The sequence below is a fragment of the Uranotaenia lowii genome, chromosome 1, assembly GCF_029784155.1.
Source record: "Uranotaenia lowii strain MFRU-FL chromosome 1, ASM2978415v1, whole genome shotgun sequence".
In the NCBI taxonomy this organism is placed as follows: Eukaryota; Metazoa; Arthropoda; class Insecta; order Diptera; family Culicidae; genus Uranotaenia; species Uranotaenia lowii.
This window is the reverse complement of record NC_073691.1, coordinates 181,397,328-181,422,327: the sequence shown is the minus strand read 5'-3', so window position 1 is coordinate 181,422,327 and position 25,000 is coordinate 181,397,328. Positions and strand designations below refer to the sequence as shown.

Sequence of the window (25,000 nt, the reverse complement as noted above, 5' to 3'; positions counted from 1 at the left end):
TTTTGAGAACCCTCCAATCTTTAAGTAGGAAAATCTTATGGGAGGAGAGTGCTCCTATACAATTTCTTACATCTTACATTTGGTACTACTGCCTTCTTCCATTGGGGTGGTAGGAAGGAGATGGAGGCTAACTCGAGAACTAATAGAGCTAATGGAAACAACTTTGTAATGGGAAAGCATTTGGATACGTAGAATGGTTATTTGCTTATTTGAGACTTCTTTTTCCTTCAATTGGAGATACAGTTAGGGAAGACGGGAGCTCACATTTGATTGTTTTTCACAAACCAAGAACTTATCTAACTAATAAAACCAAATGTGACACGGAAACAATCATACAATCGATCAAATGGAACAGAATTTTGCATGGGAGTGTATTTAAATACACGAAATGTTTGACCTTGATCCCCTCCTTCCAGGTAGAAGATAGATAGGAAGTGGGACTCCGATACAAATTTTATAGCATAACTCGACAACTAACGAAGCAAACGAACAACTCAAGAAGGTCGTCTCATTAGAGGGTACGTTCTGATGTTACAAGACCCCCCTTTCCTTCCATTGAAGATAAAGGAATGGGGGAGGGGGTCACTCTCACAATTTGTATATTGATTCGAGAACGAATAGGTCAAAAAGGTGTCCCGTGACGGGACAATGAAGATTCCATATGTGAAAAATATGTTGGCATAAGTTATAAACTTTTGAAGCAAAGAAACCCAGAGTCATAAAAAAAATTCGAACACGGATTAAAAAAAAAAATAATTAAGATTTAAAAATAAAAAAAAGGTTGCAATTTTATTTTGGAAAAACATTTGAATGATTCTGAAATTGAATTAAATTTTTTTGATAAAAGAAAATTGAAATAACAAGTTAACACAAATTTCAATAATTTTTGGGGGTGTAGCAAAGCACACCGGGTCAGCTAGTGTCATATATTTTTAAGTATTTTAATTTTTTCGTTCATCAAGCTTGCCTCTCTCTGAGCGTCGAAAGGCACCTTCAATTTGTTCGCTTCCAGTTCCTCACTCTCCTTTTCTGCCTCTCGCTCCCGTTTCGCTATAATTTTTTTTTCAAATTTTCCTCCATTTTTTTTATCTCGAATGAGAATTGAGACCATGCCTCCTGGATTAACGATTTCGTTACCGTTATAGCTGTAACTCCCCCTGACCCCCTGAAAAGCCTCTTTCCATCGTCGCGTTGAAAAAATTCGACAAAATTAGAATTTTCTGCAATAAGGTCGTTAAATTGAAGAACTCCTTTTTCGATTCGCCCTTAAGTTCCATCCAAAAAATATCCAATCGTTGTGTTTTTCTTCGATATCCCGAAATGATGTTCTCATTGAAGATATTGCACACAATTATCCGAATTCGTCCTTAATTTTATCAGCAAAAGCTCTACTTAAGTGTTTCTTTTCAACAAGTACTTCTAGACACAGGTCTAAACGTTTTTTGGCAATATCTGGATAGTGTGCGATCACATCGGGATTGGATGGGATAAGTCAAGGGAGATCGTATTGCCATTTTATTCAAAAATCGACAGTAAAACGAACTACAGCTATTTCTGAATACAAAATACAAGGATATCCTTGTCGGAAACATGACCAGACTCTTTTACTTTCTTAATTGCCGATTTAGTTGAGAATCCAATTTCTACGCTTCCAGGAGGTAGGAGATTTATTTTTGTGTTCTATAAATGTTTTTTTTTGTTTTACGTTTAGTCGTTCAGGCTTGGCTTTACAACTTTCTTTATCAATGCTCTTACAAGCCCGGTTAAATCATCGAAGAGAAACGGAACCATACTCGCGTAAAAGGACTCAACAGTCGAAGCGGCCGTAACAAAAAAAAACTCAGTTTTGGTCCCAGCAAATTATTATCTACAGCTTTAGCAACAATGTCAAATACCTTCGACCGGGAAATCGATGGAAATCTTTGAATGATTTTCCTTAATCTTTTTCTCCTCTTATTTTTTTTTTACCTCGTCGACAAACCGTTTGTGGTACGGTAGCATTTTGGCAGCACGTTCAGCAACTCGTTCATTTTCCACCCAGCGAATGTCACACAATATTAACGAACATATAGTTGAACCCGTTACTGCAGTATAATCTGCCCTTCTAAGTGAAATGTGTTTGAACGGGCTATACAACGTCCTCAAAAATTCATCCTAATTCCATTCACTTTTCCTCAGTCCCTCCTTGAACGCTTTCTGTACAGTGTGAAGTCCACAGCTCCCAATGGTGAGAATCGTACGCCGGATTCGAAACAAGTTCTTAAACCTCGCTAGTTAGTTCCTTGAGCATTTTTCAATTTACTGCTAGACCAGCCATGGAATACTGGATCACTCGTTTCAGTAGATCAGGATTTTTAGAAAAATATAGTTTCACGCCATACAAAAGGTCAGAGGTCGGCATTAAAACGCTATTCGCTAGTTAGTCCGCTACATTTTTGTTTTTATATTTATTTTATAACTTTATTTTTAGAAAAATTACGGCTGAAAATACTCCATCACCTTGCAGAAAATAACATTTATCAGCATTCCGGCTTGAAAAATGGCACCTAGTGGAGTTTGTTCATTCGTTATTTCAACAGAAATCCCTTAATAAAATAAATTTTCCAGCAAAAAAGTAGCGGACTAGTTAGCGATTAGCGATTTAACGCCGGACACAAGAAAAAAACATATATCAGCATTCTTCCTTGACTGTTTTGTTGTGGTGGAGTTTGTCTATCTGTTAGTACAAACATTTGGTCAAAAACTTAATTAAAACGATAATTATTTAACAAAAACGGAATAGACAAATTAGCGATTAGCGCTTTAATGCCGAACACTGCAAAAGGTCATTCGAGCGCGTCGACGATAAGAATGTAGAACCAATATACCTTGCTTAAACTAGGTTTGTGTTCCAGCAGCGCACACTAATATCCATTTGTAGCAACATCTGCACAATCTTATTTAACGTTTCGTCAAATCCTAATACGAACTCGCTACAATTCTGTAGTTAATTGAAAACTTCATTCAAAAAATAGAGAGCAATACCGTGTGGAATCAAATAGCTTATTTTTGTTCTTCCCATTTCTATTCGATAAGCAATCTGGCTGTTCGGGAACATTCTTCTGTTGTTCAATGAAGCAAGTTCAAACTAATCGAAACAGTTCCAGTTCGGCAGGAGGATTCGTTTCGACCTGGTAGAAATCGGTCGAAGTCAATTGGAAAGCGACTGGTGATCAACTGTCAATCCATTTTCACTTGTTTCGACCTATTCCGTCTGAACTTCATTCAACAGATTTTCACTGACTCAAAAATTCCCGACTTTTTCAAAAAATTCCCGGCTTTTTCCGGCTTTTTTCCCGTTGGATTTCAAATCCCGTCTTTTTCCCGCTTTTCCCGTTTTTCCCGGATGGGTGGCCACCCTGCTTGTGGGTTGTGTTAAAACTCTACTAAAATTTAAATGAAATAAATAGAGCAATGCTATACAAATAATTTTAAATATCTTCAAATATTCCATATCCTATCGTTCCCCACAAATTTATTCAACATATTTCGCTCAATTTTTGTTCAATTAAGAATTTGATTCGCTCTTATATCAATTTTAGTAGGCCCCGTCTAAAGGTAGGATTGTGCATAAGAAAGTTAATAAACCATATTGATAATGTTTCTGGAGTGTAAACTTTACAAAACGTCTTCAACAAAAGAGGCAGATAAGGTAGCTTATGAAAGAAAGAATTTATATAACAAGAGTAATAAAAACCACGTTTTGAAAAAAGAATAAGCAGGTTTTAAGTCAAAATGGTTATGACAGCAAATATCGTAAGATCGGAATGTAATATTTTTTAACCTTTGAGTAGAAGAATGTAAAGTACAATAATTTTGAAAATAAAAAATGGCCTCTTTAGAAATGTTCAGGAGTTTCAATTTAGAAGTGAGGAGCATAGGTATCAAGTGCCTCAGTTGCCTACCAAGGTGATTTTCCTTATCACACGTCCTTACCCCCATAACAATTAGCGTGGAGAAATGTGGAGGGATGGCGTACAGCTGGTCTCCGCTAAACATATATCCACATGAGCTGAACTTCCTTTCCCTCTATCGACTACACGGACTTGGCCAGCGTCGTTATTGGTTTATATTAAAGATTGAGATTCTCAAAATTGTACAGTGAGATTGTGTTGCTTGCTCCCAGCAAGCTTTTATTTGGTTCATTCTGTAATGTTGATTATCTCGAACCAATCACGGAGTGCAATCATTATGCCATTGGCCAAGAGAGGACGCAGGTGAACCGTGGGTGATAGCAAGCTCAAGCTCAAGCTTACTATATAAACCTACATATGATTTAATGGTTTTAGCATTAAAGTAGAAAAATATTTTCAAAATAGATCCATCAAGACGTCTTTTTTAGAAAAGCTTCTGTTTATTGGATAAGGTTCAAAGAAGTGTCTACTACCGGGAAGTGTCCACAGTCCACGCAGCCTGTTTTTACTAGCAAACTAAGCCAAACATAAAAGTCGATTAGTCACACCTTGGCTACATGGCTAGATACCTACATGATAGTGTAGAAAAATTACTTGGAAGGTAAGTGCTGGCAGATACTCACTCACTTTCTTCGCATCAGCGCATGGTTCTGTCTCTGATAAGCTGTCCGTTGACTCAGTTCTGATCCATCCAAGTGCCAATCCCGAGTTGTTGTCATCGGTCGATGCGATACTGCAATACCAGAGAATGAAAAAAAAAGTTGTTGAATACACTGCTTGTTTTTTTTTCTTTTAAATTTGAGGTTGCAATATGTGACATCTATTAGGAACTAACGGTGCATTAAAATTTAAAACTATCTCCCACCTTTGCAGCCGAAAGGATTGATTTCGATTTGAACCGTCCATGGTGTTCGAGTTTTTAATCACACCACTAATTGTTTGGTCTTGCTAAACAAACATCATGAGTAATCACCGGAAGTTGTCAAGCTTTTTTGTTGACGAAGAAAATCACGTTCCACGTGCTCGATCTGCTCGTCCCAATGGTCAGCCAAAGACTAGTGGCCGGTTTCTACTTGGGGACGACAGGGCCATATCATGGTTCGATTAAACCCATTGCAATACCAATATTAGATGATAATAGATATTTTTTCCAACACCAGCGAAAGAGAAAAAAAAATATTTTATCTGGCCACATAGTTCGTATTTGGGCTGTGACGACGATAAGAGACGAGGTGTCCACTGATAAGGGTAGAGCTTGATTCATGAAAATAAGCAAAAGTAAACAAATACCGAAGCATCAGCAGCACCGGCACAGGAAGGTGAACAGATGTTGAGGGCGGGCGGGCCTTCGCTTGCATTCATTTTTATTTCGATAGCCATTCGGTACGGTACCCTCTCGAAAGCAATCTGTACATTAGGGTGGTATTAGATGTCCAAAATTCTATATATATATATATATATATTTTTTTTTGTTCTTTATATCTTTATGTCATTCGCGACTTATATCAACGATGAAGCTGGCGGACAAGTCATTGAAGAACTTATCCGGTACAACTGTGATCGATGTTTACTCTTGGGCTCGAACTCACGGACATCTGCTCAGAAAGCAACTGACTTGCCAACTGAGCTATATCACAAGCCCCCAAAATTCTATAGAAATCGCATTTTTAGGTTCATGCCTTAAAAATTGTACCACCCGTAACTTTTGATCCCATCAATAAAACTTTCCTAAAACTTCAGACATGCGTACTTTATATTTCAACAATCACTCTGCAAAATTTTAACAAAAAATGTAGTTTAGTTCCTGAGATATTGCAGTATGAATGAGAAAAGTCCAAAAAGTCCGATTTTCGTAGAATTACTTTATCTCAGGCCACACAAACTCCAGAAAGCTCAAATTTTGTGGTATAACAGTGTGATAGTTGATCTATCTAACTCAGAAAATTTGATCAAAAAATATCATCAGAGTCAAAAGTTATGGAAGTTCAAAGTCGAAGTGGCAGTGCGCGTGCTTCCAATTTCTATACAATTATGAACGGTACTGTACATGAGAATGAAAGGCTCTAAATAGTTAATTAAATGATAAAGAATGATAGTTTTGAAAAGATGGAAGCAAACGTGTATGATTTTTTTATTTATTGAATTTTTTTTGCAAAATGTGAAAACACGACCTTTTTCTTGTTCAGTTCAAGGTTGCGCCAATTTTTACAAATCTAAAAAATAATAATGGATTTTAGTAAAGAATCAGTACGCCACAATCAACTAACTTTTCGGATCGGCAATTTCCGTCATGGCACGTTGGTAACCTCGGTTGGGGAAAATATATAAACCGGCACCATTCGGAGCCGTCGGCATCTGATTTTGTTTTTTCGGCAATATGACCCAGCTTTGATGAGCGAAATTTCCACTTACGTCGCACAAATCATCCGTCTATCATCCTCAAGCAGCTTGCTGTGACCAAACAATCCGATGATGGCCATTTTCGAACCGAAATTCTAACGCGTTACACAAAAAACTATTTCGGAAAATCCGAAGCGAGAGCAAAATCAAAACAGCACCAGCAAAATTCTACCATCTTGACAGATGCGCTCATTCGGTCACTCACCTAGAATGAACCTCTGTCATTTTACCCAAATCGACTCCGGGAATAAGGTGACAAATTTCACGGTGACTCCGAGGTGAGGTGACAATCATCACGTCACGCGCGGCGCAGAATAAGAGCCTTATAGTGTTTTCGTGGCAGTGGCAACCTAGTTACCCACGAGTTTTGCCCTAGTTGCTGTTATTGTGTTCGTTTATTAATTCAGAAGTCCACTAGTTTTGCCCGAAATTTGAACCTCAAGCAGGCGGTTGCACCCCGTGAAAGTTGTCAGTGTTGGGGGTAAGCATAAGGATGAGTATAGCAACCATATATTTGCATCGTCCCGAGTAACGAGTCTGTTTGTTTATTCAGAAAAAGTTTAGCCCCGCGCTAGTGGAGAAAAACGAAAACGGCATTAGTGTCTAAGTAAGCTATAGTTAAAAGCTATATTTTGTGCATATAAGTAGATATATTTTTTGTTTCAACCGTCAAATCAACCGTCAAAATAGTTTAAGTCATACACCGAAAAAATTCTTCACATGAACGCTACGTGAAAATGTACATGGATTTTTGCCACCATGAAAATCGAAAATCACGTAAAACCTACGTGAATTTCAGGCAGCAAACAGAGTTAGCGCAGTAAGCCGAATTCACGTAATTTTCATATGAGTTGTAAGTGAAAATAACGTAGGTCGAATGTGAAAAGGGATGCGTTCTGCTACATGCGATTCACGTCGTTGGGGTTTTCGGATCTTATAAATAAAAAATGTGTTGATTATGCAGGACATTTTATTTTTTCTTATACACGATGCACTTTTTATTTTCAATGCATACTTTGGACATTTCGTTTCACATACCTGACACATAATACCGCATCGAAGATGGCATTTGGGTTGCCCCCATAGTGGTTGCCTGGTCGTCCTAGCAGCCCCAATTCCGAAATCTGTTTAAATAACATAAAATGTAAATATTGCATACACAACAAAATTTTAAATACTTACCGAAAATCAGCTTCTTCATAACCTAGAATTTCTCTTTCTGATAGCACCAACTCTTGGATCCGCGCCATATTGAGTAGTGTATTCCGTCACATAGATTTTACGTGAATAAGTTATTCAGAGCTACGTGAACGTCACATCGAATGCACCAAATTCCTTTGTACTTGGTGGATCACTGGATTTTCACGTAAAACGAATGTGTCTTCGTTTTGACAGCAAACAGCCATGTGAATTTCACATACGGATCAAGTGAATTTGTATTAGCTTCTAAGTGATTCACGTAAGTCGAGCAAAAATTCACGTAGTAAGCGCCTACGTGAAAATCCAGGTGAATCTAACGTTTTTATTTCGGCTGAGTGTAGGCCCTTATTCTGCGCCGCGCGTGATGTGATGATAGTCGAGTCACCCAAGTCACTCTATTCCAGTAGTCGGTTCAGGTGAGGATTGTCACTTCGGATGAACTTTGTGAGTTCTTACCCTATTCTCGTAGTCACCGTGGGTGAGAATCGTCGCATTCGGGTGACAATTTTAGGTGACAATTGTCGGTACCTTTTCAGGTGGTGACGAGATAAAAATTTAAAGGAAAATTTATGCAAAACGGAATAATTAGGCTCTAAACGTTTAATTACACTAAAGTATGGTAGTTTAAGAATCAATCAAAACAAAAATCACTTCAATTTTTGATTTTTTCAATCATTTGTGCAGCAAAAAAAAGTTTACTAGGTAGACGTTGGAAATAAATTCAAACACATAAAATTGAAAAAGGTTATAATTTCATTTCATACAACTTCATTTACATGCAACGAGATTTAAAAAAAACACATTTTTTGCACTTCACTTCATCTTATCCAATTCCCGTCGCGGGGGGATTTTTCACTTTCACCCGGTAATGTTGTTTTCGAACAAATTAATGTTACAGTTTTGAAGTCCTGTACTGAACCATTGTATATCGACGTCGAGGTGTCGTATCCCATGTGTTGATCTGTATGCAAAGGACCAGTTTATTGGGCAGCAGCCGTCGATTTCCGCTATTTTGTTGGATGTTTTTTTTTCAAGCCGCTCCAGGAACCAAACATATAAGACCAAATTCTGTCCGATTCGCTTCAATCGCAGCTCCAAAAGTTATTCCAGCTGCTTGCTTAAACCTTGCAATCCGTTAGTGACCGTTTGCGTACCGAAATTTGTACATTTTGATTTTAAATTTAATTTTAACATTTGGAATCGCGAACGAAATAAAAACAAACAGAGCAAATTTGACACATGAGTTCATTCGGTCGCTCACCTAGAATGAACCTCTGTCACTTTACCCGGATTGACTCCGGGAATAAGGTGACAAATCTCACGTCGACTCCGAGGTGAAGTGACAATCATCACGTCACGCGCGGCGCAGAATAAGAGCGATAGTTTAAAAAAAAATCGATTGCAAAGTTGACGTAATTTGACACACTTTGGCATCTTCAGAATCCCAAAATAAGGAACATACCATTTTTGATGAATTTTCAAAGGTAGGCAGCTTTTTTTTAGAACTTTTTGTCAATTTGCAATTCCTGCATTTTTTCAAATTTTCTAACATCTTAATTCAACGTTGCACTTCTAAGCCGATTCTAGTGAAGTGATTTTATTAGCGCTGTGATGCTTTACAAAAATATGATAAATATTGAAATGTTGAAAATGGCATGATCCACAACAAAAAATTGAGTATCTGTTATAGCTACCTACATTAGGGTGGTGGCAGCTCTAATATCGAATTTTATAAACCAATCTTATACATTTTGTAAATTGGCCGAAAAAACTGACCTCTATGTAAAATTTCAGCTCAATTGAACTTGATTTAGAGACCCTAAAAGCGCTCAAAGTTTCAGTTTATTTTTACCCTCAAAAATCGCCAAAGGGGCCGACCAAAGGAAATCAAAAAAAAACCGAAACTCTAATTTTAATGTCAAATGCATGAAACATCCAAATCTGGTGTTATCTCGAAAAATAAAATTTGGCCAAAAATCGACTGTTAGTGACTTTGATTTTCCGTTAAACGGCCGGTTTTCCGAAAGTCTTATAAAGTCTATCCTTTCTTAGCGTTTTTTGGAAGGAATAATTCTCAATCATGTTAAGCCCGCAAAATTTTAGTTGGTATGGGACTTTGACATGATCCACAATGTTAACGGCATCCGTCCACTTTGATAGCGGCATATCACTTTATGATTTTCGACGTAATGGCAAAGTTTCAAATCGGAACGGAAATTGGTACAGAATGCTGCTGTTGTAAGACGCAATATATTTTGACCGAATAATCACCCTTATTCCCGTTTTCGATCGAATGACATTCGTTCGAAAGTTAGGCAATTTCGTATTCTTGTTTTCGTTCGAACGAATCAGAGCAGTTCGATCTTTCGAACATAGCTCGTTCGAACGAAATGTTGCATTCTTGTTTTCGATCGAACGTATTTTTACTATCGGTCGTCAAACGCGAGTCTAATGCTGCGAACGGAATTCGTTTAAAGGGCTAAAAACGAAAAAGTAGAAGAAAAACGTAAAAATCTGAAAACACAACAATTTTCCATCCAGGCTGATTTAATGCAAAATTACGAACATTTTTGCTGATGAAATTTATTCGATCTACCAACTTTTTCTACCATCTATTAATAATGGAAAAAAGTTTAGAACGAATCAAAATAAACCTTTTTTTGTGGATCCAATAAACAAAAGATTTTTGAAAAAAATTGGGAGTTCAAATAAATTGATTGTTTTATTCAAAATGTAACCAATTTTAAATTTTCGGACTTGTCATCGTCTTCCCATTGGTCTTCTCGATGGAGATTAGCAGCAGCAAAAGCGGCAGCGCCATCCTCATTGAGGATACCTGTTTCTTATAGGCGACACTTGCGATGAACACTCTCCAACAGCTTTGATATCGGCAGGCGTTCGTTTCTGCTGCTTAGGTTTGTTGTCGGATCAGCCACGGTAGCTGCTGATATGCTGCTATCGAGACTCGCCATCGTCTTCCCTTCCGGTGGGGGAACTTAACAGCAGCAGGCAGAAGCAATCGCGGTGGCACCATTCTTACTATTCTTTGAGGACACTTTCTTGTACCGGAAACATATCGTTTACGTCACAGCTTCGATATAGGGAGGCGTTCGTTGCTGCTGATGGCGATGGAATTATCATCGGAATCTTTCCCGGCGATTTCTGATCCGTTTTTTTGTTCTTCAAGTTATGAAAATAAACAAATTTCTATCACAAGATACGTCAGAACTGTCATTTTCACACATAAGGGCTGCCTCGAATTTTCGAAGTTAATCAGGCAACACCAAAATCAAACGTATCACATTCGTACGAAAACAAGAATACCTTTTTCGAATTCGATCGAAAGTATCCGTTCGAACGAACGGCAGATACGCCGTAAACAAGAATAAGGCCGAATAACACGTTTAATTTCGAAAGACATATTTCAAACTTAAAAATGATCTTCCACTTAACACTGAATTGTATGCTTTTCGGCACAATTTTTTACCACACCGACATCTTCATACACAAAAAAATATATTAAAAACCCCACGTAAAGGCTGATTTTTTTCCAATGCACGTGTTGGGTCGGCTTTCAATTGCAGGATCAACTCACCTCGCTTGTGAATCACTGAGCAGATATTGGCGCATGTCGCGCCCTTTGAAGACAGGTACGACGTTCATCTAGCTAGAGAATGGGTGTTTCCGACTTCCGATTCGACATTTCAGTCTGGACACAAAAATTTCCACCACAAATTAACCCATAAACTGTTTTAGGAATGCTCTCCGAAGGTTTGCCGCTTGACTAGATTGAATGTAGGTACTAACTGAGTCTAACGTGGAGGCGATAATTTGGCGTGCCAGTGTTTTTTTTTCCTTCTGTACGGTGGTGTGAATGAAAACGTTATCGCGAGATAAAACCATTATCGATCGTGCAAGGTAAATGTGTGCCCTCTCGAGAATCTGTGTAATTGTATCGAATGTTTCTACTGAGATGTACATATATAGGTTAACAGAGGTGACGGAATAGATTGGTTTTAGTTTCGGATGTACGATTTTTTTTAAATCCCAAGATTTCAATGGCACAATTCGAACACAGTAATCCATTTGATATTTCGGATGGAAATTTCGAAAAACTCTTTCGAATGCCAAAATGTTTGGCTAAGAAGTTTATTAACTTACTGGATCAACAATTGAACGCTATCCCATTAAAGGATGACACTTTCGAATGTACAACTATAACATATTTAATCATATCAACACATCCGATTGTTTACAAACACGTAACTTTCTAGATTCATTCATTTCAAAACTTCCAATTATGCCTTCATATCGATGGAAAGCTCACCACCATATGTAAGTAAATAAAATAATTGGGGTAAATGTACCCAAAGTTGACATAATTGACTAGTTTCAAGTCCTTCCTGCAACATGCACCTTTAAATGTCCATCTCGAGTGTAGTAAAAAATGTTTTGACTGGAGAACTGTGAATTATCCGAGATAAATGCCCTCAAACTACTGATGCTCTTAAATTTGGCCGTCTCCTCCTAATATTGGCAAACTTTTAGCTCCTAAAGTTAGCCCTCGTTTAAAATATGGGTCTTACTAATACCAGAACAAGGCATATGAATTCATTGCTAAATCGTGAGTTCAAAATTTTCGTATACTGTTTCCCTGCATAGTTTTTATATTTTGTTAAAATAGAAAATTCATTATGGGAAATTTCTAGATACTTACCTGAATCATCTTGTTCCATTTGAGTGTTTTGGTGAATGGCCGAAATCGTGGATTCCCAGGGATCAACACGCCAACACTCAAGAGAGTAGTGTTCATGTTGAAATCTGTGCATGCTCTTCATGGTTTTCACAGATTCCGACCAAATATGGTTTCATTCCACGCACCGTATTTGCCAGAGTTAATCACAACAATTTGGATTAATCACTTTGGTGTTCAAGCAACTCTCCTTTCCTGACCAGAATCACATGGACAGCATCCTTCCGAACCGTCATTCCACAATGAAAATACAATTTCAATTTATGTTTCAGCCCACTCAAAACAAGATCACTCAAGAACTGTGATATTCGCTCGCGCTTATCGAAAAGGCACAATCCGGTATGATTTTGCAACTGTTCATATTTATTGTTACGGTACCTTTTGAAATAGTTATTCATAGAGTTATAATCACATATGAAGCTACTAAATTTATCATTGTTTTTTACTTCTGTTTCTGTTTCTTCTTCTTCTTCTTCTAGCCTTGGTTTGTGTACACTTTGAATCAATTCTGTATCATTTATTCTTCTGTATGCTAGAACCATTTACTTTCTCCTCTTTCCGTTTGTTTTACGTTCATCAGTGTTTTCAAAAATTTGTTCCACCTTGCAGTACTAATTCAATGATTATTTTGTTTTTGTTTTTTTTTTGTTTGTATGTTTCACCACGCTCATTGTATTCTTTTTTATCTTGTCGTATGTCTTTCTCGTGTTTAATTTGCACTCGCTCGTTCTCGCTTTCCGACTTTGTTTAACTCAATCATCGGTCCGGGGTTCAAACATCGACACTTACTTTGAGGGGGAAAACATGAAGTAGGGAAAGGATCGCGGTGGGGGCGATCCTCGAAGGTAGAAAAGACTTGCAATTTTGGGTACAGTTTGGTTTTGCTACACATTCGCTTATGGGAGAGCAAGGACTTCCGGTTCCTACTACTTGATTAGTGTTCCGTTTGCTTTCTTCCTTAATTTGCTTTTAAGTTTTAATTTGTTTCGTTAAAAAGTAAAGGTAGGCGACTAAAACAAATAATTAATAACTAACTCGATAGCTTGTTTGCCTTAATTTTTTTGTTTGTTTTTGATTACTCTTAACTTTAATATGAACACCAATTTCTATATGAATTTACTTCCAATTTCTCACATCGGAGGGGGAGAAAACGACGGGTCTGTTTTGGCGCAACGGGATAATTTCGAGTTCGATTCAGCTTTGCTATACTTTGTTCCGGGTGATGAACATTCGACCCAACGACCGCATTCTCTTTTGAGTAGGCGGGCAAATGAGTAGAATTTTCAGTGTACAGTACAATTTCCGGTCTCCAGGTTCAACGAAACGAGATCTTCGGAGACGACTTATTCGCGGGATGCTTCCGAAACAACTGGCTATTGTGCAAAGTGATTCGAAACAAGTTGAGGGAGGGTAATTTTGTTTTTTTTTTCTTTCCTAAACCTAACGTACGCTTGCAACTGGCAACAGTATAGTTTTTTGAACATAAATTATATAAAAATTCTTTTTTTTCAGCCTAACCAAAATTTAACACAAGCCTGAACTGCCGATTCAACAAGTAAATAAATGACCGGAGGAGACCAATGGCGGTTATTTTTATTGATTGACACTTTCCTCAGCGAAATCTTGTCCAACGCTCCAACGTAGATCACAAAACAGAAGAGGAAATACGTTGCCATCCATGGAACAATACTCCGCTTAGGGAAGATTCGATAGCAAAAAAATAACCATTCAAGTGGCACCTCATTTAAAGATAGATTAAATAATTAAAAATGGAAACAAGTAATAGCAGTTGTAAAAAAGCAGTTAGAAGTTAGTCTAAATTTTCATCAACGTCCAGAGTAAATGTTTTTCTTTTGTTTTTGAAGTTAACCATTTTCGAGAAATGTGTTACATTGTTTTCTCAGCAGGATTGTAAGAACAGGTCTAGTTTCCCACTTCGAAAAGCATCCATTTTTGTTTCAATTTAGCTGATTACGTTCGTTAAGATAAATATGGGGATTTTTTTTTATTATCTGACAATTTGCGCCGGGGGTCTTCAGATTTTCCCCAAAATTGAAAATTTGGTTCATTTTTGCGACTTAAAAACACATGTATTTTTTCAGATTTCTAACATTTTTATTTTTTGAGTTAGCTTCGGTTAGATTTTTTTGTAAATAAAAAATAACCATTTTTGAAAGCTACATAACTCTGTTGTTTCTCAACGGAAATTATAAAATAGCACATCAAAATGCATTGAAATTTTATCAGCTTTCCAAATAGAATAGTTGAAAAAAATTAAATAATGACCTTCAACATGAAAAGTTGTAAATAAACTTTAAATGGCGTCTAAAAGTACCGTCTGCACCACCGAATATTTTGCAAAAAATACCGTTGTATAGCTCGATTCATGATGCAACTTTCATCTGAAGACACCAAAGTGGGCCATTAACACCTTGAAGAGTTATGAAAGAAATAATGACGATAAATCTCTTTTTTTGCGACGAAAACAAACAATGGTCGAACAACTGCACTCACATATGGAGGTAGCGCGAACTTCTAACAACATGGAAACAAAAGAACTTACCAAAGCAGGTAAAAAACACTACTATTTCGTGCTTTGTAGAGTGTTTGCAGCAAAACTGACTTTAAATTTTAACCAAAATTCTGAGTATCGTATTGTTTATGTGATATAACTAATAATGGGAATGTTGCTTTTACAACCTGGTCATATACTATATAACTTATTAATTTTTCGATCAAAGATCATTGTGAAGCATAATCAATGCCAATAGTAGAAGGTTCAGTCCCTGTGTTTGGGATCACAAAAATCTGATTAAAAAAATGAAATATAGGCGTGCTTTACAAAATTTTTATATCGGGAGCTAAACACTGGACACCAAAATCCTTTCCCATTGATCAAAAAAGTATGAGAAAGTGGCACAAATGTTGTAGAAATAATCAAAGAGCTCAGTATGGCCAGCCCAGGCTGTAAAATGATGAAAATATGATACTTTAACCGTATTCGTTTTCTACATTCGCCCAGTTTTGAGGTTTATCATACTAGAACGAACATAATTCGTCGTCAGTGTTTTGCTACCTCGATCGCTCACACACGAATCTTCAGTGTTCCACCGTCTATTTTAAATCAAATCTGGGGAATTACGAATGTCAAACTTAGCGCATAAACTTCTAAAAATGACAGTAAAATGTGCATAACTTGTTGTGACTCGATGCAAAACTGGGTATGAACGAATACGTTATTAGATTTTTGGATATAACATGAAGTCAGTTAAGCTGCAACAATCTACGGCCCCTTCTTTCATAACAGTCCAATATACAAAAATAAGCAAGCGAGACAATCAGCTCTTTCTGTTTTGGAATATATTATTAAATTGCGACCACCACTTTCAGCATAAACGAAAATCGTTTCTAGGTTGTCATAATAAATCGTTAGACCTGACATTTCCGAAATTGGGTTATTGGTAAGGTCGAGAGCACCATTTTTATTCATTATGGGACTGTTAATCGACCATTTTTGAAACCTTTTTCAAATCTACTCGCATAACAGTCCCACACATAATATTTTTCTCTAACCAAGCTACTTTCTAAGACTTAAATTGATCATTTTTGAGCTTCCTAATGCAATTTTCAGAAAATAAACAAACTATTGGAAAAATATCGTAAATTCCACATTTTAAGTTGAATATTTTTACGATTTTCGATTGCATCCGATAGTTTTTCGCTCAGGAAGTCATTCCTAAGAAAGTCAGACCTGCCTTCGAAAACTAGTGTGCATCATTCGACATCAAGTGAGTTAAAAAAATGTTTAAATGATTCAAAGCAATAAACCAAAGACTATTTCGCCGAAAGAAACATTGAAAAGTAACCAAATCCGTGGTATTTCACATATGGGACTGTTATTCAGGTATATTTCATATAGGACAGCCACGAATTGATATTTTTTTTCGAAATTTCTAGAACAAAACCTCTATTTTTAGTCTTTTATGTTGAAGCCTTATGTTGACCTAAAATGACGAAAATTCATATGGGACTGTTATGCGAGTAGGGGCAGTCTGAAAAGGACGAAAAAATAGTGTTTTTACCAGCTTTGATAAGTTCTTTTGTTTCCATGTTGTTAGAAGTGCTTGGTATCTCCATATGTGAGTGCAGTTGTTCGACCATTGTTTGTTTTCGATGCAAAAAAAGAGATTTGTTGTCATTATTTCTTTCATAACTCTTCAAGGTGTTAATGGCCCACTTTGGTGTCTTCAGATGAAAGTTGCATCATGAATCGAGCTATACAATGGTATTTTTTGCAAAATATTCGGTGGTGCAGACGGTACTTTTAGACGCCATTTAAAGTTTATTTACAACTTTTCATGTTGAAGGTCATTATTTAATTTTTTTCAACTATTCTATTTGAAAAGCTGATAAAATTTCAATGCATTTTGATGTGCTATTTTATAATTTCCGTTGAGAAACAACAGAGTTATGTAGCTTTCAAAAATGGTTATTTTTTATTTACAAAAAAATCTAACCGAAGCTAACTCAAAAAATAAAAATGTTAAAAATCTGAAAAAATACATGTGTTTTTAAGTCGCAAAAATGAACCAAATTTTCAATTTTGGGGAAAATCTGAAGACCCCCGGCGCAAACCCGTCAGATAATAAAAAAAAAACCCCATATGCTTTAATTTTAGTTTTCGAATGATTCTCTTGTGTGTGTGTGTGTTTGTTTTTTTTTTTTGTTACTTCCCTCGAATAGTTGTTTTTTACAGTACCTAAATTAAAAGACTGAAATGGACTCGAATTCTCTTGCATCAGTATAGTTAGTAGTTCTTCTCAAAGGGGGAGAAATTGTTGCATCTCAGTATTTATCTCTCAACTCCTCGTGTTTTATTTGTTCGTTTCTCTCGCGCTCGTTTCTTCTCATCTGTTTTGCTCGTACTTTTTTTCTCTCGCACTTTAATTAATTATATTTATATTAGCTAACGTATATAGACAAAAATATCACATTGTATAAATTAATTTAATTTATTTGAATTAAAATGATTTCGCTTCCCTCAGGCTGTACGGGTTTAGCCGATTTTGGTTTTTTTTTGTTTTTGTTATTGATCGTATTTTTAACAAAACCGGGTCTACTTCGGTACAATTGTTCTTGCTCGTACTCGCGCCAGCGCCAGAGAAAAGCGTTTTGATGTGAGAAGAAAACGGCTCACGTGCGCAGAGAAATTGACAAACGCAAACTAGAATTTCCAGTTCCATGATTGCTTGAATGTGCTTTCTTCGCCTTTGTTTGGGTTCTTATTCTTCTTCTGTTCTCTCTCACCACACGGAAATTTGCGTTGTTAACGGTTTTATGAAATAAGAAAACTAAACTGAAACAAGCTTTTCTCTTCTGTTCCAGAAACTTAAAAACATAATTAGGTATTTTTCTTTTCACTAATATGCCATTTGTAGTAGTTCTTTGTTTTTTTTTTTCATTTATACGCTGTAAATTTTTAAGATTTATTCATCGACAATCTCTCTTTCTCTCACACTCATACTTACACGCACAAATTTTGTCCATCGGGAATCGAGCTTATTAGTAGTTGGATCAAATACCGTACGCGCACACTACTACTAAGAGAATCCTACTAACGAGAGACTATCTTGAAACTAGATTTCCTAAGCAAAGAACTGCTTTTTCTGTTTTCTTTTTGTTTGTTTTGTGTTTTTTCCTTCTTTTGTGTCTGTATTTAATCTTCTAATTTGTAGAGTACTTCCACCGGTTCCGCATTTTTGTCCTTTAGTTGTTGAGACGTTAACATCCATCCAAGTCCTACGAATTCGTTCTTCATCCACGGTTGGAATAGGGGAACGATGGCAACGACAACAATAAATGTACAGTACAGGGCACTGCAACCACACTCAACATACCCACAACGTGGTTTGGGAAAATTCAACGTGTCTCTTCCTCTACCCACGACGAGATGGCATTAAAGATAATCGCGTGCGATGGAACAACAGTACAGCAGAATGTCGGTGCGTTACTGTAATAGATAAAAGAGAATTTACTGTAAGTACTTACGTTTTTTTTTTCAATAAAATCGTTCAGCAAACCAAAATATATTATTTTAAAGAAATTGAAATCCGTGTTTAATATACAATTTAAAACCAAAATGATATCAACAACTCTTTATAAAATCCGAAATGTGTACTAACTGGTATATGCAGTCCTAATTAGAATTTTAAAGTATTTTACAAATGTTCAGAGAGGAGTTTTAAGAAGTAAACTAAGCTTAATTATCACGGAGAGAAATGACGACTGTTGTTCCAATTATTTTAGCTAATATCAATCATCGAAGTGTAGTTGTTTTTTTCACGTTCAAATATAATTACAATAGATTCAACTGTAATGGTATAATTGATTCAACTGTAAATATGATAGGTTCAACTAATATTGTTCGATTGATTTTGGGCATTCAACTATAAATATAATAGATTCAACTACATACTGCTGATTGACCTTACGCAATCAACTATGAATATGATTGATTCAACTGTATATATGATAGATTCTACTACAATTGTATGATTGATATTAGGCATTCCACCATAACTATGATAGATTCAACTATGAATTTCTGATTGTTTCAACTAAAAATATAATTCATCCAATTACCCTTGTAAGATAGATTCTAGGTATTATAGTAAATTCCAATATATATTTTTATGATTGATTTTGTGGTACTTGAATACTATAATTTTCATCCGTGTTCATCAGCAAAAATTTAAAAAAAAAACGAAAATGTGACACCAGTATGGGTTCCCTGCAGCGATCGTGGTACTGTTTTAAGGCTCAGTCGACAGTTCCTGACAACGGTGGAAACATTTTCCTCTAACAGTTCCTGGAAACGGTCGTGTTGTAGGCCGACAGTTCCTGGAATTGGGAAAGGTACACCCACTCTGGCTGCACGTGAAATAGACGTAGGTCTCGACGTTCCTTTACGTGATCCTGGCAGGATCCCACAGGAAACTAGTATTCGTAAGTCAATAAGATAGTTGAATCTATCATATTTATAATCAAATCAATCATATCATTATAGTTGAATCTACTATAATATATGACGTCAATCGTACATTATAGTTGAATCAATTATATTTATTGTTGAATGCACAAAATTAATCATACAACTATAGTTGAATGTATTCTACATATATATTGTTGAATGTACGAAATCAATCAGATTGTCTATTATATGTATTGTTGAAATTTTGATATTTACAGTTGGTCGAGAATCGAGACTCAATCAAATCTATGCTTAAACATAAGTGGATTATTGTTGGAACTACCATACTTTTTGCTCCGTGATAGGACGAAAATTGTGTCCCAGATTGGAATGACTTACCGGTGTCTACGGCGAAGTTCGGTTTCAGATCAACCCGGATCCGGAGGATGAGGCCGCCTGCTGCAGGAAGCTTCTTCCACACGATTGCTGTCGCTGTCGCTGCTGCTGTTGCTGGCCATGGGATGATTGTTGCTGTTGCTGATGGTGATGATGATGATACTGTTGGGAATGATTGTTGTTACTGCCGCCACCAATGGCGGTTGCTCCATTCAGGAACTGTTTCAGCTGACTTTCCCCGGTAGTAGCAGCAGCAGCAGAAGCAATCATTCGGGGCGACTGTGGTGGAGTCAGCGTCACTATCGAAGCTGGAGACGATGATGAAGAAGACGATTCAATCATTACAATCTGACCGGAACCGGACGATTCCGAGTGGTGGGGATGCTGCTGATGCATTGCCGGTCCAGATTCCAGCTGTTGCCTAAGTTGAGAGTAGCTATTGGGGTTGTTGTTGTTGTTGTTGAGGTTTCGGCCGATGGTAGCCACTGTGACGGCATCGGCCACCGCAGCTGCCACAGCATTGGCCAAACCGGCGGCAATATCGTTGACGTTGACTGCAGCAGCTGAGTTGGGAGTAGCATTGTTGAATAACTTCGCTTTTTTGCCTCCGCCGACCAATGAAACCGAGACGATATTGGTGGTTCCGGACAGTTTGTCCAGGCCGGATGCCAGTTGTTGTTTTAACAGGCTGACACTTCCCGCCGAGGATCTACTCGGAGAAACGGAAGCGCCGACATTGTGGCTGCTGTTGTTGTTGTTGTTGATACTGTTGCCTGTAGTAAGATGATTGATCAGCAAGGATGAGGGTACAACTTTTTGAGATTTGGACTGTTGCTGTGTTGATGAGGACAACGAAGGCCGAATTAGGCCTGGACCGGAACCGGTTGAAAGCGATGATATCAAGCACTGCTGCTGTTGTTGCGATTGGGATGATAATAATGACAACGACGACGAAGAACTATTAGAAGAAGATGTTGATGACGATGATGATGATGCTGCTAAGTGATGCTGCTGTTGATGATGGTTCTGGGTATTGCTGATTTGTGGTACTACTGCTATTGTTGCTGCTGTTGTTGTTGTTGTTGTTATAGTAGGTGGTGACGACGGCGGCGACGTTGACATCACGGACTGTACGGCGGATGTCAACATCTTATTTCAGCTCATCTTCACCCTCTTCCGGGGCGGACCGATCGGTGGTATCTGCTGCGTCGCTAGAGCGCGAAATGCTTCGTTTATCAGGTGCGGGTGGGTGGTGACCATGTTCTTCCAGCCGACGGTTTCCATCACATCGGTCGCATGGCTGCTGGGAGGTTCGAGAGTGCGGGGGAAGAGAAGAAATAAAAGAAAAAATAGAGAGAATGAACGGGGAAAAAACAAACGGTGATTAGTACGTCGTGCTCTGAGCAGGTCATGTTAAGTTTTCAGACAGGTAATACAGTTGGTAGTCCCCTGACCTGCAACCGATTTGGATCGCTGTACTTGCATAGGTTATCAGAAAGGTCACGATTTTGAGGGTTGATTCAAAAACATTTAATACATAATTTAAATAAAAGCAAGTCGAAATATTAAGTTTCAAGTCTGTATTAACATAAGAAACAACCGAAAATGAAAAATTCTTTTGAACTGGAAATTTTAGATAGCCAAGTTTAAGGAAATTTTGGTTTGATAGTAGCGTCAAGTGTCTGAGTCCATATGTTAGAGAGAGAGCTGTGCTGAGTAGCATAGCATGGAACACAACTTACGTGTTGATAAAATCTATCGTCTGCGCCTTGAGCTGATCCGCGCTGTGCAGATCGGCCAATATTAGCGTTTCGGCGGCCGTCTCGACCGACAGGTTAACACAGAGCGCTTCTTCGCACATCACCTTCAGCTTCTCGAGGGCGTATTTGTCTGCCGCCGCCAGCAGATCGTCCGCCATCTTGTCCAGGTTGGGCGCCTTGCCGGTGTAGATAAACCGCAGCATCTCTTTTAATACTTCGTGGTCAACGTCTGTGATTGCCACCCGGTTCTGTTTGCGCTCTTCCATCTCGTGCTCGAACATGGCCGCAAACACCGGACTGCGTGCTGGAATCAAGAACGAGTTTGGATTTAGTTTAGTTTTCCACATTCTCGTTTTTTTAATCGTATGCCGATAACTTACCAGCTAGGATTGCTTTGTGTGCCTGGAACTCCCGCCCTCCTACCGATAACGTCACGTCACTAAATTTCTCGTTGTCGAACAGGACTCCTAAGTCCTCGGATAGTTTACATTCTGGCACTTTGAATTGGATAATGTTACTCTGACCGGAGATGTTGACGCTATCCGCGACCACACTGACCTGTGAAGGGGGAAAAAATCAAATATTAGATAAACTAGGTTCTTGCTTAAAAAAGGACAAACATTCTCACCTCGCAGAATATCGTCAGCTTGTCCTCGGGCAGCAGGCCGTTCGCTTCGTCCAGCAGGAAGTCCCGCCGGATGAACTTCTTGAAGCCCCAGTCCTTGCCCTGGACGAACCGGTACGCCCGCTGGGATTCCATCGCCTTCGTTTCCTCCCGCTTGGCGTTCAGTATCGAGAATTTGAACTTGGCCCGCACCTCGGATTTGTTGCAGGATACTAGTAGCAGGTAGAGCGAGAGGTAGTCTTTGCTTTCCTCGTCCAGACCCTTCGGGTTGACCCGCAAACACCTGGTGTGGAAGGAAAAAAAATTGAGATTAGCTATCATAGCCTATCAGTAGGAAATGAGAACGTTTAAGAAAAAAGCTCGAATCTGTTGTTTGCTCATAGATGGCATCAGTAGGCGAAGTGCATGACGATTAGGTAGCCCGCCATTTTTTTTAAAGTACGATAACTTCCAACAGTTATCAGTCAACAACACTATCATTAATGTTCAAAAACATTTTTTTTCTTGAAAAACATGTCCAGATTGTGCGCAAAAAAAACATAATTTAATCATATTTATAGTTGTATCAATCATGTTATTTTAGTCGAATCTTCTATGGCGCTCATTCTGCGCCGCACGTGAGGTGACAAAAGTCGATTCGCTCGATTTCCGGAGTTGCTTAAGGAGAGGAACGTCTCGTCGGATGAACTTTGAGCCTCTGTCACTTCACTTAGACCGACTATTGGAATAAGGCCACTAGAGTCCCGTGACGATAGTCGAGTTACCTAACCGTCACCTTATTCCAATAATCGGTGTAAGTGAAGTGACAGAGGCTCAAAGTTCATCCGAAGAGACGTTCCTCTCCTTAAGCGACTCCTGGAATCGAGAGAATCGACTTTTGTCACCTCACGCGCGGCGCAGAATGAGCGCCATAGAAGGTTCGACCAAAATAACATTATTGATACAACTATAAATATGATTAAATTATGTTTATGCGCACAATCTGGACATGTTTTTTCAAGAAAAAAATTTTTTTTGAACGATAACGATAGTGATAAATCCCGAATTTGACATGAATATGTTAAAACGACTAATCGAAACAAAAAAAAAAATAAAATAAATCCCGAAGTTCATCAGATGTGACGTTCCTCACCAAAAGCCACCTCACGCGCGACGAAGAATAAGGGTCATTATCTGACGCTTAAACTGCACATGTGTTTCTGGCGTTAGAAATGAAACTTCGCATTTCAAAGCTGCGCTTTTGCTTTGAGACAAGTTTTTAAAATGACGTGCCAATCATCGTTCGTATATTTAAACATTAAAAAAAAAGTTTGATAGAAAGCTGTCTACTAAACTAAAAAAAAGTATGACAGCTTCCAAAGCGGACATCCTGTTTCTAAAAAAAAAAACAAAAAAAAGGACCACACTTCTTCTTCGGTTCGACAACTTAATCCACAACTGACACTTTACGTAAGTCAATTTTTATTACATCGATAGCTTATGTAGCGCGGCAGATAATCTATGCCAACCATCACCTGACACCTCGAAAGCACAACACCAAGGCGTTACTTACCATTTGAGTTTGTCATTAGCACCGGCGGAGAATGTGGAGGATTTCAGCACTTCGCCCATCTCTTCCCGACAGAAGCTGAAGTTGTTGATGGTCCACATGTAGCTGAACTTAACGACTTTGACCTGTTGTTGGGTGGGAAGAGAAAGGTGAAAGGATTTTATTAGTTTTTTTTTATCTTTTTTTTTTTTCAACATTCACTGATGCTTGGAAGCTTGACGAGACGAGATTTGTCTCAAGGTTGTTCCAGGAGAGAGAAAATAAAAAGTTTTCCCCCCAGCGAAAGGTTTTCGATACGCGTCGGCTGAGACCTTAGGCGAAATAAAGTGTGTTGTTGTTTCATTTCAGAAATATTGGTTTTGGTTTCAAATTTCAATGATTTATGGATGGTAAGATGTTATTTTGATAAGATGTTTTTAATGATGCTTTGAAAGTACGAACACATATCCGAGTATTTTTTTCCAGTTTTACGTGGAATCACTCTAAATTTCTTAATTTGGATCAGTATAGTAATGTTTCCGATGTTACGTGAAATATTTACAAACTTCATAAATAAGTTTTTTTTGCCTTTTTTATTTATAATCCTTGATAGAATTCAATACTAATATGATTTACAATGAACTTTGAAAAATATCGCTTTAGCCATGAACTTTAAGCCAATTTAAGCCACCAATGTGGGGTGCGATTTTCGGCATCACATTTGATCTGTGAGTGTATAAACTACCTATCAACTGACAGCAGCAATCGATGCTCAATTTTTAATAACAATTGTTGCAAATGAAACTTTTACAAACTTAATTTTTTTTTTTAAAGTTGGCTAGCTTTTTTGAGCGTTTAAGATGCTTATATCGAATTGTTGAATAACGTAATCCTTTTTCATGAATTTCGAGTGAACTTTGTGGAACTTCTTACTTCTTTTTTCCATAATTTTGTGCTGAAAAATACCCTTACTAGTCACAGTATAACGTTCTTTAAAAAAACGAACTACAAATTCCATATAGGTTTAGAATTTGGCAAAACAGATCGTTTCCTCCGTTTACTGTGTATGGCTAAAATTTCCAAGTAAGAAGATTTGCAGAGTAAGTAAAGGTACATATTTAAAGATTTAAAATAAAAACTACAGAAATACAAGAAAAATATTTTTTATAACTAGTACAAATTCCCCAGTCCCATGGAAAGGCTTATCAACCTTCCATTCAACTCTTTTATGAGTATTAGGGTGGCAACAACACAATTCATGATCAAACTTTCAAAAACAGACCACAAACTTTAAAAAAAAAACCGACCTGTGCAAAATTTTTAGCTCAAACGGACTTAATTTAGGGGTGCCTCAAAGCGCTCAAAGTTTCGGTTTTTTTTTACCCTCAAAAATCATCGAAGGGAGGACCAAAACA

At 37.7% G+C, this 25,000-nt stretch overlaps 2 protein-coding genes across 7 annotated transcripts in view; both read right to left on the bottom strand.

Moving 5' to 3' along the window:
- Positions 1-17,747: 17,747 nt before the first annotated feature.
- Positions 17,748-20,821, bottom strand: LOC129739139 (myb-like protein I). Its single transcript, XM_055730545.1, has 2 exons — positions 19,676-20,821; positions 17,748-18,316 (listed from the first exon to the last, which is right to left on the bottom strand). The coding sequence occupies exon 1, from the start codon at positions 20,819-20,821 to the stop codon at positions 19,700-19,702; it is 1,122 nt and encodes a 373-aa protein (XP_055586520.1). The 3' UTR covers positions 17,748-18,316; positions 19,676-19,699.
- A 6-nt stretch (positions 20,822-20,827) lies between these two features.
- LOC129739106 (protein roadkill) overlaps positions 20,828-25,000 on the bottom strand; it is a 221,105-nt gene continuing 216,932 nt past the window's right edge. For 5 of the 6 annotated variants that reach the window (XM_055730532.1, XM_055730519.1, XM_055730524.1 and 2 more), the window contains 5 exons: positions 23,610-23,731; positions 22,061-22,340; positions 21,813-21,990; positions 21,415-21,736; positions 20,828-20,975 (listed from right to left, as the gene is read on the bottom strand). In XM_055730532.1, coding sequence (XP_055586507.1) covers positions 20,828-20,975; positions 21,415-21,736; positions 21,813-21,990; positions 22,061-22,340; positions 23,610-23,731 — 1,050 coding nt within the window. The remainder of the gene's footprint in view (positions 20,976-21,414; positions 21,737-21,812; positions 21,991-22,060; positions 22,341-23,609; positions 23,732-25,000) is intronic. The other variant, XM_055730512.1, reaches the window with a different exon arrangement.

Coding starts and splice junctions, on each gene's coding strand:
- LOC129739139 (XM_055730545.1), bottom strand. CDS start 20,821: ATGTTGACATCCGCCGTACAGTCCGTGATGTCAACGTCGCCGCCGTCG.